Below are 12569 nucleotides of genomic sequence, written 5' to 3' on the forward strand. Positions count from 1 at the left end.
ATAAAGTCTTATCACGCGTTCGTTGTATAGAAAAAGTTGTCTATAGGCTCGAAATCTCGTGCTCCTTAGCCTTTGCTTGATGCAAGTCAATGCTCTCTGTACACTCATGTCCAGCAATTTCGGACAATAATTTTGAAAACTATAAGATACTTTTGCTGAAATATTGAAGGTAATCGTCCATTCTTCTGGTATGTAGCAAAATCTTTCTTTTAAAGTGTTTACATTGATCGCATCCAACAGTTAAGACTGCCATAGAAAACCAATGGGGAACGGTTTAGACGATAACAACAACTTTAATAGAAAAAAAAAATAAAACTGCTGCCGGGTGATCTGCGGATACCTTGACTGTTATAGTGAAATATTACATGATACTAAAAAAATTCGATCGTAAAAGGTTTCCTACTCAAAAACGCTTCCGTCCAGAATTGTTGGGTATGGCTGGAAAGTACATCTGAAATGTCCTCAAGCCACACGTCTCATGCCCCGTGGTCATTCTTTTCAGAGTGAGTGAATATTGGGACGGGTACAGTGCAGTGCTTCTTGACCATGACAGTCGCAGAAGTTTAAGGAAAAGATGGTAAACTGAGTGAAATTTATGCACTCTACCCAGCATTCTCTTACAGACATCATACGGTTGCAACAAGCATGCGGTTGTTACAAGCATTTCACGAATCTTCGTGGCATGATATCTGGGCAAGGCGATTCGCAAAGGAACTACCGTAAAAGTGGCCTCTAGTGCAGCCTGCGAGATGGAATAAAGTGAACTTTTAGGAAGTTTAAAGTTCTGCTTGAAGAGCGATGCTTTTAAAACGGCGGGAAGCTTTACCTCAGTCTCCACATGCCAGAATGAAGCTGGATACAAGTGCATTTATTCCTTCTTTTTAAATCGGTTCTCGTTTGGAGGATATCTATGCACATATTGAAGTAACGTCCTCACGGTATTTAGTTAATTATTTTAAAATCCCAGTATGCCCTCTCACCTCCAAAAGGCTCAGGCCTTTGAGGCACCTTAATTGATTTAACTTCGCACTTCCATCTGTTAGCCTTCACTGACAGCTCTGTTGATAGAACGACAGTTCCCGACTGGCATTGGTTTCGGGTTCAAGCCACGAACCATGCTAAGTCCTTCATCCTAAACACAGGTTTGGCAAAGCTGAATGGTTTTGTTTTGTAGCCACATCCTTGTGCTTTATCGTCTGCAAATAGCAATGACGTTGCCTCTATAAAGGCGCTTCTATCTTATCAGATGATGATGATGGTGGTGGTGGTAAACATTTTATTCAATAAAATGCTTCGAGCCCCCCGAACTGCGAGGAACCCTTAGTCCGGGGCTCCTACAACCTTAGCTATTTGCTGAACCCGGTGAACAAACTGTCCTTGGTCCTTAGAGGCTGCTGCTCATGTTTCGGATTTCAGATTTTAGGGACTGCTTGCATACTTTGGTAAGCCTATGTAGTGCAACACTGTGTGCGCCGTTCCCCGTATAGTGGGCATGTGTGTGGATCGGTGAATATACCCCCCCCCCCCCCCCCTCCCATGCCCATTCCTACCGAACAATAAGCTTATGCAGGTAGAGAAGCGATAGCTTAGATGCAGCTACATACGAACACATACACATACCTCAGCCTTTTCCACTCAATACACTCCACATTATACCTTGCCAGACCTCCGCAAACCAACAACGCAGACGCACGGCACAGGCATCATAGTAAAACTTACCTCCATTTCAGCGTCCAAAGCAGCAAGAGCGGTTAGATGTTATGCCATAGTCACAAAAGGCCCCGCTTAAAGAACCACTCTTCTCACAGAGCGGCGGGGGATCGCAAGAAAGAGACTCGGACACCGGTACTGTTTTTTTTCTCAATATTTTGTGTGAGAAAAATTGATTTGTTAAAGACTTTTGAAAATACATACATTCTATCACGCCTTCTATTGCAGCGCTGTCTTGGCAAAAGAAATGAAATAGCTTCGCGCGTGTAACGTTAGCATGTCTGTTCTCTCCTCCTTTCCCCTATTTTCCCCCTCTCAACTGAAACTGGAGAAAATGCTATAGAGAGCCGCGCCAAGTGCACGTGGTAGAGAGCGGGAGAAAAAAAAAATAGAAAGCGAGTTGTAAAGTAAAATGAAAAGTATTATTTACTGCCTTCCTCGGTTCGCAGTCACTCAGCTATCCACAAACTTTTTTTTTTTCGCGGTAATACACTTCGCGGTGAACACTTTTCCGAACCGTTCGGCCCAAAACACCAAACTATTATCTTCCTTTTTATCTCTTGTTTTTTTTGTGTGTTCGTGTGGTGCGTGTGTATTTGAATGAAGGCACTGGATGTGAGTGTTGGTGACGTGCGCTTGTATCTTTAAATAGTAAGCAGAAATAAAATGGCGGCAAATAAAGCGGCGAATTGCGACCGTAACGCGGAATTACTACACTAGCGTCAATGAAACGCCGCAACGACTTTCTAAAGCTCTTCTAGAAAAATAAACGCTATGCTAAGCCAACAGATGGTGCGGAATACATGCCTCTACTGTACAGGATATATATGTATATATACTTAAGCACTTTCAGCTTGTCTGCAACGGTTTCTTAGCGAGCGTTCGTTGAAGCTGCTCGACGACCTCGACCACACTAAACCCCGTCTTCACTCGCTTAGTATTCTTTGTTTATCATTAATTTCTGATATTTAGGAAAAATGATTTGCAGCGAATCTAAAAAAAACGAGAAAGAAACAAGGACTGCATGAATACGAGACATGGTGCGATTTGGTTACCGTTTTCAAATGAAGTGGTAGAAAGTGGTTCACATTAGAGTAGGCCTTTCTTGAAGCTTAATTTTTAAATGAACTCGTGCCGTGATGCAGGACATAATGATATCTGAAGTATTGCCGTAAGAACGCTTGAGATCAGTTTCACCTCGCACTGAAGCTTATGTACCACCAAGTGCGTCGCTACTGCATCTACAATGAAAGTGGGTTTATTGTGAATCGTGTATCAGTTTACTGATCACCAGCACTGCCGAATGGGGGGGGGGTGACTCATAGTTACAGTCCCCGCACAAAATGCGTATAATGCTCGGAACCATTTTTTGCTCTTAGCGGATCATGATCGCCACGATCGTCATTAAACCAGTAGAATCCATTGCTGGACAAAGCCTGCAAGGCATCCTCCGAAAGTGTAGTTTTGTAGGAAAAGGCTATGCACCAATATATGTTTTTTTTTTCTCGTTGAATATGGCCAGGAAGAAGAGCTGTTTATCCATACATAAGACATATTCGTAAACCGTTGGTTATTATTTTTTTTTTTATGAAACACTCATTCATGGACGCCTAATGTAAATGGGAGCCGGGTTGCAAGCAAGATTTAATGTCTTGACATAACAGCATACACGCATTTGATTGTTCGCAAAAGGGTGGACATGTTTCACACAATGAAGGCTATGAGAAACACTGCACGAAACTGCTCTGTCGTGCTGGTGGTTATTGCCTTAACTGCACACGTATTCGCTTTCCGTCGTCTTTAACCAGCTGCGTCCCGAGAGGGACTTTCCGAACAACGTGGAAGGCTTTGCATCGTAGACTGCCATGTTTTGCTTGCACAGAACTAATGCGCTTGAAAACAAGGTCTGCGGGAAGGTCATGCTGCGTACGACTAACTTTATGTACAGGCTACCAGCAACGGTACAGGAATAAAAAAAAATTATACACCAAAATACGGTGCGTAAGCATTCTTTTCAACTGACCCATCATAATCTTTATGAGCTGGAACTCTGTGGGGTCGACAAGGTCCGCGAATTATTTTGAAAGGTTATTTATTTCTCCGTTTATCTTGTCAGGGAGGAAAAAGAAGACCGCTAACTATTCGTGATGCGAGAGTGAAAAGTAATCCGTTATTTGAGGAATTCACAGGACCAAGGTAGGTTACACAAGCTCCCAAACGCACAGAAGGCGGCTGATGTAATAGCTGAATCCACACGTCTTTTTCAGGTTGCCGCATTGCGACTGTCGCGGTGGGTAGATTATGACCTGATACTCTCCCAGCTGTTCGGATCCGTGTGTTCCAATACAGAAGCAACCGCAGCATCTGTTGTTTAGAATTTGATGTATGCAGTTTAATATTTAAAGATAGTGTTTGTCGACCTCCTGATTCCGATCTATTAACGTATTCACCATGCCACTGCTTAAACCAGGTTCGCAGCAATAAATTCGCAAAGCGTCTATGAACTAGGAGTTGTAATACTTGTCCTGTAACAGTGGGGACTGTATTTCAACTTCGTATGGAAAACGCAGCACACGGCTTATTAATGAAGCAATGTGTTTCACGCACATAAATGAACCATATATCTGGTTCGAAAAAAAAAACCAAGACGTTTCGGATGAAATGAGAACACTCATTACTGCATAGCACGCATTCCGGGTGCGCGCAATGAATTTGCGTTCTAAAGCATGGCTGCACTGCAAACTGCTTTGCCTGCCCCGGCGCCTGCATGCAAGTGCATTCACGCACTTCCTTTCCACGTGACTTCAAACTGTCGAGAGACGATATCGCTATCTCTGCATATTGAGAAGCCCCATGAGTGGGAAGCATTCTGTCCACTTGTCTGTCCGCTTGGATTTTAAAAAGCGGGGTTGTATATTAAGTGAAGTTTGTTAAAACGGGATGGCTGCATAATGCAGGTTACATTTTCACTTCAAGGTCGCGGGTATTTGTTTTCTTTATCTCTCTCTCTCTCTTTGTCTCCTGCGCACCCTTGCAAAAAATTCAATAGACTGTCCACACACTGTCTGTAGACTGATTATGGACTGTGTGCGGAAATTTTCCTCAGGGACAGTACAAACGTTGCAGATGAGGCAATAGGGATTAGCCAGGGATGACGGACGTGTCAGAACCATATGCAGGCGAAATTCACACGTACAGAATTGAATCTCAGCCTTGCCGAATAATTATTCACCATAGCCCGTGATTTTTCGTGAAAATAAAGAAGTAAAAACGGCATCAGAAAGTTGTGCCTGGTAGGTTCTTAGGCTTGCGTGGCAATACGCCATCGTTATTCGGGGATCTGTTTGTCTGCTCAGATAATTTCAAATTAAATGCTGATACCGATCAGCAGTTGTACACATCGTATGTCACAACCAGAAAATCATGACATTCTTAAGTTATTTTTACTGTCGGTGTGCGTCCCTGAGTTTCTTCCGCAGAACTGAACGCAGGCAGGAAACGACTACCATCGTCCCATCGCTGAAGTATGTACGAGCTGACTTCAAATGACAAAACGGTGACCGCATTACACCAGTGGCTCCATGCAGCCATGAGAACGTGAACGAACTACGGCAAAAAGCCGGTACCAAAGCGCTGCCTTCTTCTCATTTCAAGTGCAATGACCCCGTGGTGATAACGCTTGGGAGGACACATTTTCGGAGCTGAGGCGCAGAGCAAAAACACAATAAAAATTGCAATTGTAGTAAGCGTTCAGTGAGTAACAGGAGGAATGATACAAGCTACAACAAAAGAATTACCTTCGGTTTAGTTAGTACCTGATGTGCTGACCCAGGCGTGCTTGTCTGCACTCTAGTGCCGTTTACAGTTTGCTCTGTCGTACCCAGAGGGAGCCACTAGCAGCGTTCGGTCGTTCCGGCATTTGAGGTTAGTCAGTCCATGGCTGTACAACTGAGGCACCACGTTAATAAAGCAAGGAGCTAATAGTCAAGAAGCGAATAAAAAGCGTGAGAGTAGGAAGATCTGCTCGCCGCTTCGTTTCTCATGCCTTCGGTGTGAACTTGACACTTGTACGTGTGAACCGGGCCTGCACTGGTGGGGAACACTTCTTTTTTTGATCCGGGCTCGTGGGCCCCGAATGCACAGTAGCACCCACGGCCGGTTACTACGCGCAGTCACATACATAAGACGGCACAGGTATACCCAATCAGTATAGGTAATCAGCCCAATATCGCAAAGGTCGGTTCTACAAAGGACCAGTGTGAAACCAACCATTTCCAATAATGGTCCGATTGCCTTTTCCGCTTGGGTAAGGACAAAGACAGTTTCTTTGACGGCACAACGCGACGCAGCACACTGACGCCCCGGAAAGACTGTACTCATACCACGTCGCGTACGGACATACTGTCTACGTCACACAGCTATAAGCAGGCGTTTACGGAGGAACCGCGAGAAGGACGCCTTTACACGCACAACCAGCTACGTATACGGATGATGGTCTACGCACTGTTTTTTTTTTCCTGCACACTCTAACGTGACGTCGCTCTCTCTTTATGAAAGAAATACTGTGTACGACGAAGTAAAGAAATGAAGTAATGATGAGTATTTTTAGCGGTATTTACTCGTTTCATTGCATCAGCACAGCATTGGGTTCTTTCGTACGGCAGCTAAGGCTACAGTTACGTAAGCCAGCATTTCACGAAATCCGCGGAACATAGCAATTTAAGAAAGCAAAAAAAAAAATGACGAAGAAGTGCCAGCGCAGATGAAACAAATTCGCGAGTTTCGGTTCAGTTCAGTGCCGCATTTACTCGTGTATAGCTCACCCTGAGTGCAGAATATTTTGTCAACTCAATTTTGCGCCAGGAAAAGGAGACAGAAACTCATGCCGGACTCATTAACTAGGTCGTGTGTCAGAAAGCCTTTGTTTTCAACGCCACTGATCTCAACGAAAATGGGGTGAGCTATATTGGGGGAAATACGGATTTTTGATCGACTGCGAGGAAGTATGTATGACTAACAGCGGCTTATGAAATGCGTTGGTTCGCGTTCTTGGCGACACCGAATACGATTGAGGGCGGAAAATGAATGAAAAAAAAAAATGTCCTTTCTTTTTCACAGTTATTCCACCTTATTCTTCAATGGAAAGAGCTGCTGGTATGAAACCTAGGAATTGTCTTACTTCGCCTTTTCTTGAGATTTATTTTTAGATGTGTCATTGCATACTACTACTCTATAGTGTTCATTGCCTAAACTGAAATGTCTGCCACTCGGAATGTATTTTCCCTTTACCTGTGCATCATTCAATAAGAAACACCCGGTTAAGATTTTGCATTAATCAAACGCACATCATCAGCACTGGGGCCTTCTAAATGAAATCTATCGCATTCCCTCTTGTAGTGCCAGCATTACGTAGATGCGAATTCTTCAATAAACGGCAGTTCAGTTAAAAAAGGAAAAAAGAATAAATAGCGCCTTTTTCTTTGCGCCACAAATTTAACAGCTGCGCTGACTTTGTCTGATTTTAGCGTTTCATGGAGAGCGACATATATTATATAGACTTATTGTACATATTTTTATTTTTAAACCTCACTATGGCTGACGTCTATATGTTAATTGCTACAAAAAGAACGCCCAAGGCAACAAGCCAAGATGCCTACATTTGAAAGCTGCAAAAATAAATCGCCACTAGCACACGCATGATCTGCACAACGCAGAAAAAGAAAGACTGATAACGGCTCACTGAAACAAGGAAAAAGAAAAAAAAAAGGCCTAGCACCGAGAACAGGGTGGAGGAGAGTGTCTGCATGCAAAAGACAGGTGAACCGAACTTCACATGCACGTTTTGTACTTGTGGTGACTCTAAAGTGATCCTAAGCTTTATTCGGGAGCACTCGGCCGCGGCCAATACACGTTGTGACGGAGGTTATGTTTACACTCGCTATTCAACTATGCACACAGACACGAAATACCAAAGTACGACGCCCAACGTTTCTTCACTGTGCATCTTCGCGGCACTACTTGTAGGGTTAAACAAAGTTGCACCTACGCTGAATGAATGTGGCTTTGGGGACGCTGCTATGGCTGTGTAAATCAACACTGAAAAGCGGAGGTGTAAAATACCGGAATACAACTGCCTTAAGTCCCATTACACTGTCGGAGGTACATTCGGGGACAAAAGTCTCTGGGCCGCGTGTGCCGCAATCGAGGCCGATAGCTCTATTATTAGCCGCCGGCTGGTGACCACACTTGTAGACTGGTAGACCTCTACAGTTGTGATCTCCAGCCGGGAGCTAATAATAGAGCTATCGGCTTCGTCTGCGGCGCACGCGGTCCAGATACTTTTCTTCCCAACTGTACATCCCAAGGAGGTTACCTTCCATGCCATGCAGTGGGGCTCTATAGCACCTACGGAAGAAATAGTTTTCGGAAGCATGGAGTACAAAGTACTCCAGTTCGAGAGATTTGGAACGCTGACGATCGATACAAGCGCTTGTCCTGTCTACGTCGTTTCTTTGTGTCCTGTCTTTTGCGCAAAAAACCCACAATGATCGATACAATACGAGCTCCTGTGCATGGCCCAGAAGAAAATGCATTGGGCTGCGTATCTTTGACTAAGGCTTTACATAATTTGTTAAAGACGATGGAGTGTGTGATTCACTCGGAGCTTGTCCCATTTTAGTAGCCTTTGAATGGTTCTGGTTGCAAGGAAAAGAAGTCAAGGCAAAGCGACTGTTCACTCGACTGCCATGCCGTCCCAATGAAGCATGTATCATGCTTCACAGTTAAATGTTTTTTTTTTTTAATATCGGACTCGAATTGCTTTTCTTTGGCATTCATGCAAGTGTGGTATCTCCACAGACTGTCGTGTTCGAAATCCCTCGACAAGATAGCGCTATTGTCTTTTTGTCTATCTCAAATTAATTTAAACGGCCTGCTTTTACGCAAACGACATAAAAAACGACTCAATGTTCAATGTTGGAAGTTGAGCGGATTTGTGTCCAATATCAAATGATTCGTTTGTCCTTTTTTACAAAGGAGGTGGGCCGCTGCAAAAAGCGGCTTCTAAAGCAGCTTTACAGCGCGAATGCCCTTGTTTTGTCAGCCTTAACTTCACTGAAGAGCATTCCGTTATTGATGTGGTTAATCCTTTCAGAGAAATGCCACTTCGAGGTGTTCGACGACTAATCTTTAACCAGATGAAACGTTGTGGCGTCGCTCTTTGGTAACACAACACCGCAGGGGGGAGGATCATGATGGTCTCCGTCATCCCTGGTGAATCGACGAACTTATCAGTAAATGCAGAAGGAGTGATAGAAGAGAGAGAGAGAAAGATACTGCAATGGTCTCAGTGGCGCTTTACCAACGAAACTGCGTCCAGACATATACGATCTCCAAACACGGAGGAAAAGCGTCATTAACACAATCTCGATCCAAATAGGTGACCGGTTTCCTCTTGATTTTCTGACGTTTCGTTGATTCGGGAGAAAGAGGACAATATTTCAAAACGCTGTTCTAATCGGTGTCACAAAACGCAGTCAAACGCTGCAGCACTGACGAGCGTAGAACACCTTCAATACGTGAACAGAACAATCGTTATGTCTCAGGTTTTAAAACTGTGACGTTTGCTCTACGGATGCCTAGAAGTTAACGGGGTGCCTATCCTACGGCTTGAGAAGAGCGAGAACTCACGCAAACATCGTCACAACGCTATGGATCATCTAGTGTGTCTTAATTCCTGTTCAACACCGAAAACCTCGACTCCAGCCGGGCACAAAATGAGACCGCACCAGTTTGGCGATATAAGACTAGGACTTAAATTCAGCTCGAAAATTTAGCTCCAAGCTGGCACCTATGAACTAAAGCAGAGCATCGAATTAGCTCATTATACACACGTGCTTACAAGATGACGCCATTTAAAAGCTGGCTGCATGTAAAGTGGCGCTACACGAGCTCGACACCTGCCACATGCAAGCACATCAAAAGCACGCATTGTTCTCAAGCGAGTTCGTTAATACATGAATGTACACGTTATATTCGCTAACGTTTACTTCTTCGTGAAAAACTTACAACTAAGACTGTTTCTGCTTAGAAGCGCCACCTACGTAAATCGAGCGCCACCGAGATGGGCAAGAATGGCTGAGAAATAAACTGCCAGAACTAGATAAGGAAAAGCCAATCAAGAAAATGAAGGAAAAGAATCAAGAAAAAAAACTTTTAAGCTGCAAGCTGAACACGTTGTGTGCGCGCCTCAATAGAACATAGGCGGAAACTACGCTGCAACAACCAGACAAGAATAATCTTCGCATATAGCTGTATACTGTACATTCAACGCGAGCTGCTTCACGCTGCGTCAACCTGTGCTTTCTGAAAATATTTCGCGCGACATCATACAGTACAGAGCTAACGATTCGATACACGCTCGCTGAGCTGAGCAGCTGGCACAGAGCGCAATCTTTCACACTTACAATATAATCTCTTGAGCTAGCAGAGTTGCTTAGATTCTAAAGATTGCCTAGATGGTCCATTCGGGATAATCGCTCCTTCCCGTACAGGCTTGAACATTTCCTCGGTGTGCACACAGATAGTGAAAAGAGCAGCATTAAACAAGATCATTGGGGCCTTGCAAAAGCATTGCGCTGAAACCAGCAACGCCCACCAAAGCTATGAGTTACGAGGGAAATAATAACGATGACGACAGCTTCAACAAATAACTCAGCTCGCCTGTACCTAGACCCAAACCTCGACCAGGACGCAGAAACACAACAATGCGCAAGACCACTTAACTCTGAACGACCAAGCACACTCAGTCAAAGGCCGTGCATGCACTTGTGTGCTGGTTCCCGCTAGCGTTCTCTAGGAGTGATTGCCGAACCGAGGAAGGCACTACATTCTCTCTCTATAGTGAGACTGTGTGTGTGTTTTCTCTTAGCACTAGGGCAAACTCCAGATGGGTTCCGTGTCAGGTATAGATATCGCTACGCTGTCAGCCTTGCCCTGCACCGCTGAGACGGTCGTCAGTCCTCCCGTCGATCTCGCGATCGTCTCGGTCATTGCCACTGTCGTCCTCGTAGAAGAAATGCATTGTTGCTGCTGCTGCTGCTGCTGTTGCTGTTGCCTTTGTTGTGGGCTGGACACCGACTCCTGTATCGTCGTCTCGGTCGAGGATCCCGAAGACGACGTGCCTCCGGCGCCGCTCGACGAGCTTCGTCTCGTTAGGGACAGCTGCGGAGTCGAGGAACCCATGTCCGCTTCGGCGAGGCAGTTTTCGCTGTAGCTCCGAGAGCCACTGGAAGAGAGCTTGAGGGGCGCCCCGGCAGCGTCGGGGTGCGCCGAGCCGACGCCGCCGGCAGCGCCCGGCCCGATGTCTTCCTTGATGGTTGGCAGGCACGGTGTGGACGGCCAACCCGCCATGTGCGAGAAGGACGACACCGAAGATGTGGACGCCTGCTTTTTGAGCACTGCGCTGCCGGCGCCGCTGGAGGTGGTGGTTGTCTGCGCGCGCTGAGGCGACGCAGGAGGAGGTTGCCAGAGGCACTCGTTGGAGAAGGATGTCTCCTGGAGTCGGAGGTGGTCGTCCTCTGGCTCGCACTCTTCGTCGAGACTCCTCCAGGCACCCAGAAGCTTCTGCTTGTCGTTTCCCAGCGGCTGCCCGGCGAAGAAGGTGTTGTGGCGCTGCCTGGACTGCCAGAAGGCGCGCCGCTTGAGCGCGGCTCGGGATGTACTAGACCTTAGGTGGTCGCTGGAGCTGCTCTCGGGAAATCCCCCGGCGTCACCGGGTTCGTCCCCGTAGTGGTTCTGCAACAGGAGCTTCTGCTGCCGGTGGTACCGAGGCATGTCCAGGGAGGCGAACCGGGTCAGCTTGGGTCTGGCGTCCGTCGCCGCCGCGGTGCCGGCCTGCCGGCCGGCGGCCAGGCTGCGCAGAAGGCGGTCGTCTCGGAGGCTGTGTTTCCGTCGCAGACGCCGCCTTCGCCCCTCGTCCTGGGAGCTGAAGGGCGAAGAGGTGGTGGTCGTGTGTCGCGCGTGCGACTCGACGCCGTGCGTCAGGTTCATCGAGAGCGCTCGACTCCAGGACAGAGGATCGTAGCTCGAGTGACGGCGGCTACCGCCTCCCTGTTGCTCCTCCTGGACTTTCTTCTCGAACTCTTCTACCAGCATCTGAACCTCCCAGTCATCCGAGTTGGTCGACGTCGGGGGTCGCGGGTAGGTGAGTAGCGGTGACGTGGCACTGCCCGACCTCACGGGTGGGCTGAAGGGCACCGCGAGGTCTGGAAGCGTGGTGCAGCTACCTCCGCTGCTCATCTTGCTCATGCTCAGGCTCAGGTCCACGCTGGTCGTCTTGGAATGGTCCTGGCTCGCGGGGAACTCCAGCTTCCACAGGTCTTCGGGCTTCAGCCTGGAAGCTGCGACCTGCCGTCGGACGCAAGGCAACGAATCAGTAAAGGCGAAGCGCTGCAGTTCGACACGAGGCTCCTAATGGTGGTGGAAAGTTTACGCAAGAAATTAGAGGGACACGACCATTTTAATTTATCACCGTGCTATTGCGTGGATGAAGTATCTATGATTAGCTACCGACTTGCTGTTACAGGGGCGCTTTTAATTAACAGGATGCGCTCGGTATGCTAAGACCTTTTGGGTGGTGTTTCAAACGGGATTATGAAGAAGTGGAATAAGAAGCGTGGACACCGTTATTACGACGAACTGCGGTGCGGAGAAAAGAACAGGATTAGGAAAATAAAGTACAAAGAACGGAAAGAAACTGGACGTAGCAGTCAATGTAACTCACGTCGGAATTTTTGCATTTATAATACTTTGTATTGGCTGTATTGGTTTAGAACCGTTTCTTCACATGTGTCTACGCG

At 46.6% G+C, this 12569-nt stretch overlaps 1 protein-coding gene across 2 annotated transcripts in view; it reads right to left on the reverse strand.

Moving 5' to 3' along the window:
• Positions 1–8296: 8296 nt before the first annotated feature.
• Positions 8297–12569, reverse strand: part of LOC149363749 (uncharacterized) — a 295934-nt gene continuing 291661 nt past the window's right edge. For both annotated transcript variants that reach the window (XM_089573697.1, XM_089573698.1), the window contains exon 20: positions 8297–12117. In XM_089573697.1, coding sequence (XP_089429823.1) covers positions 10642–12117 — 1476 coding nt within the window. In that variant the 3' untranslated portion in view covers positions 8297–10641. The remainder of the gene's footprint in view (positions 12118–12569) is intronic.

Source organism: Amblyomma mixtum, chromosome 2, assembly GCF_055824585.1.
Source record: "Amblyomma mixtum isolate Tamu chromosome 2, ASM5582458v1, whole genome shotgun sequence".
Lineage (NCBI taxonomy): Eukaryota > Metazoa > Arthropoda > Arachnida > Ixodida > Ixodidae > Amblyomma > Amblyomma mixtum.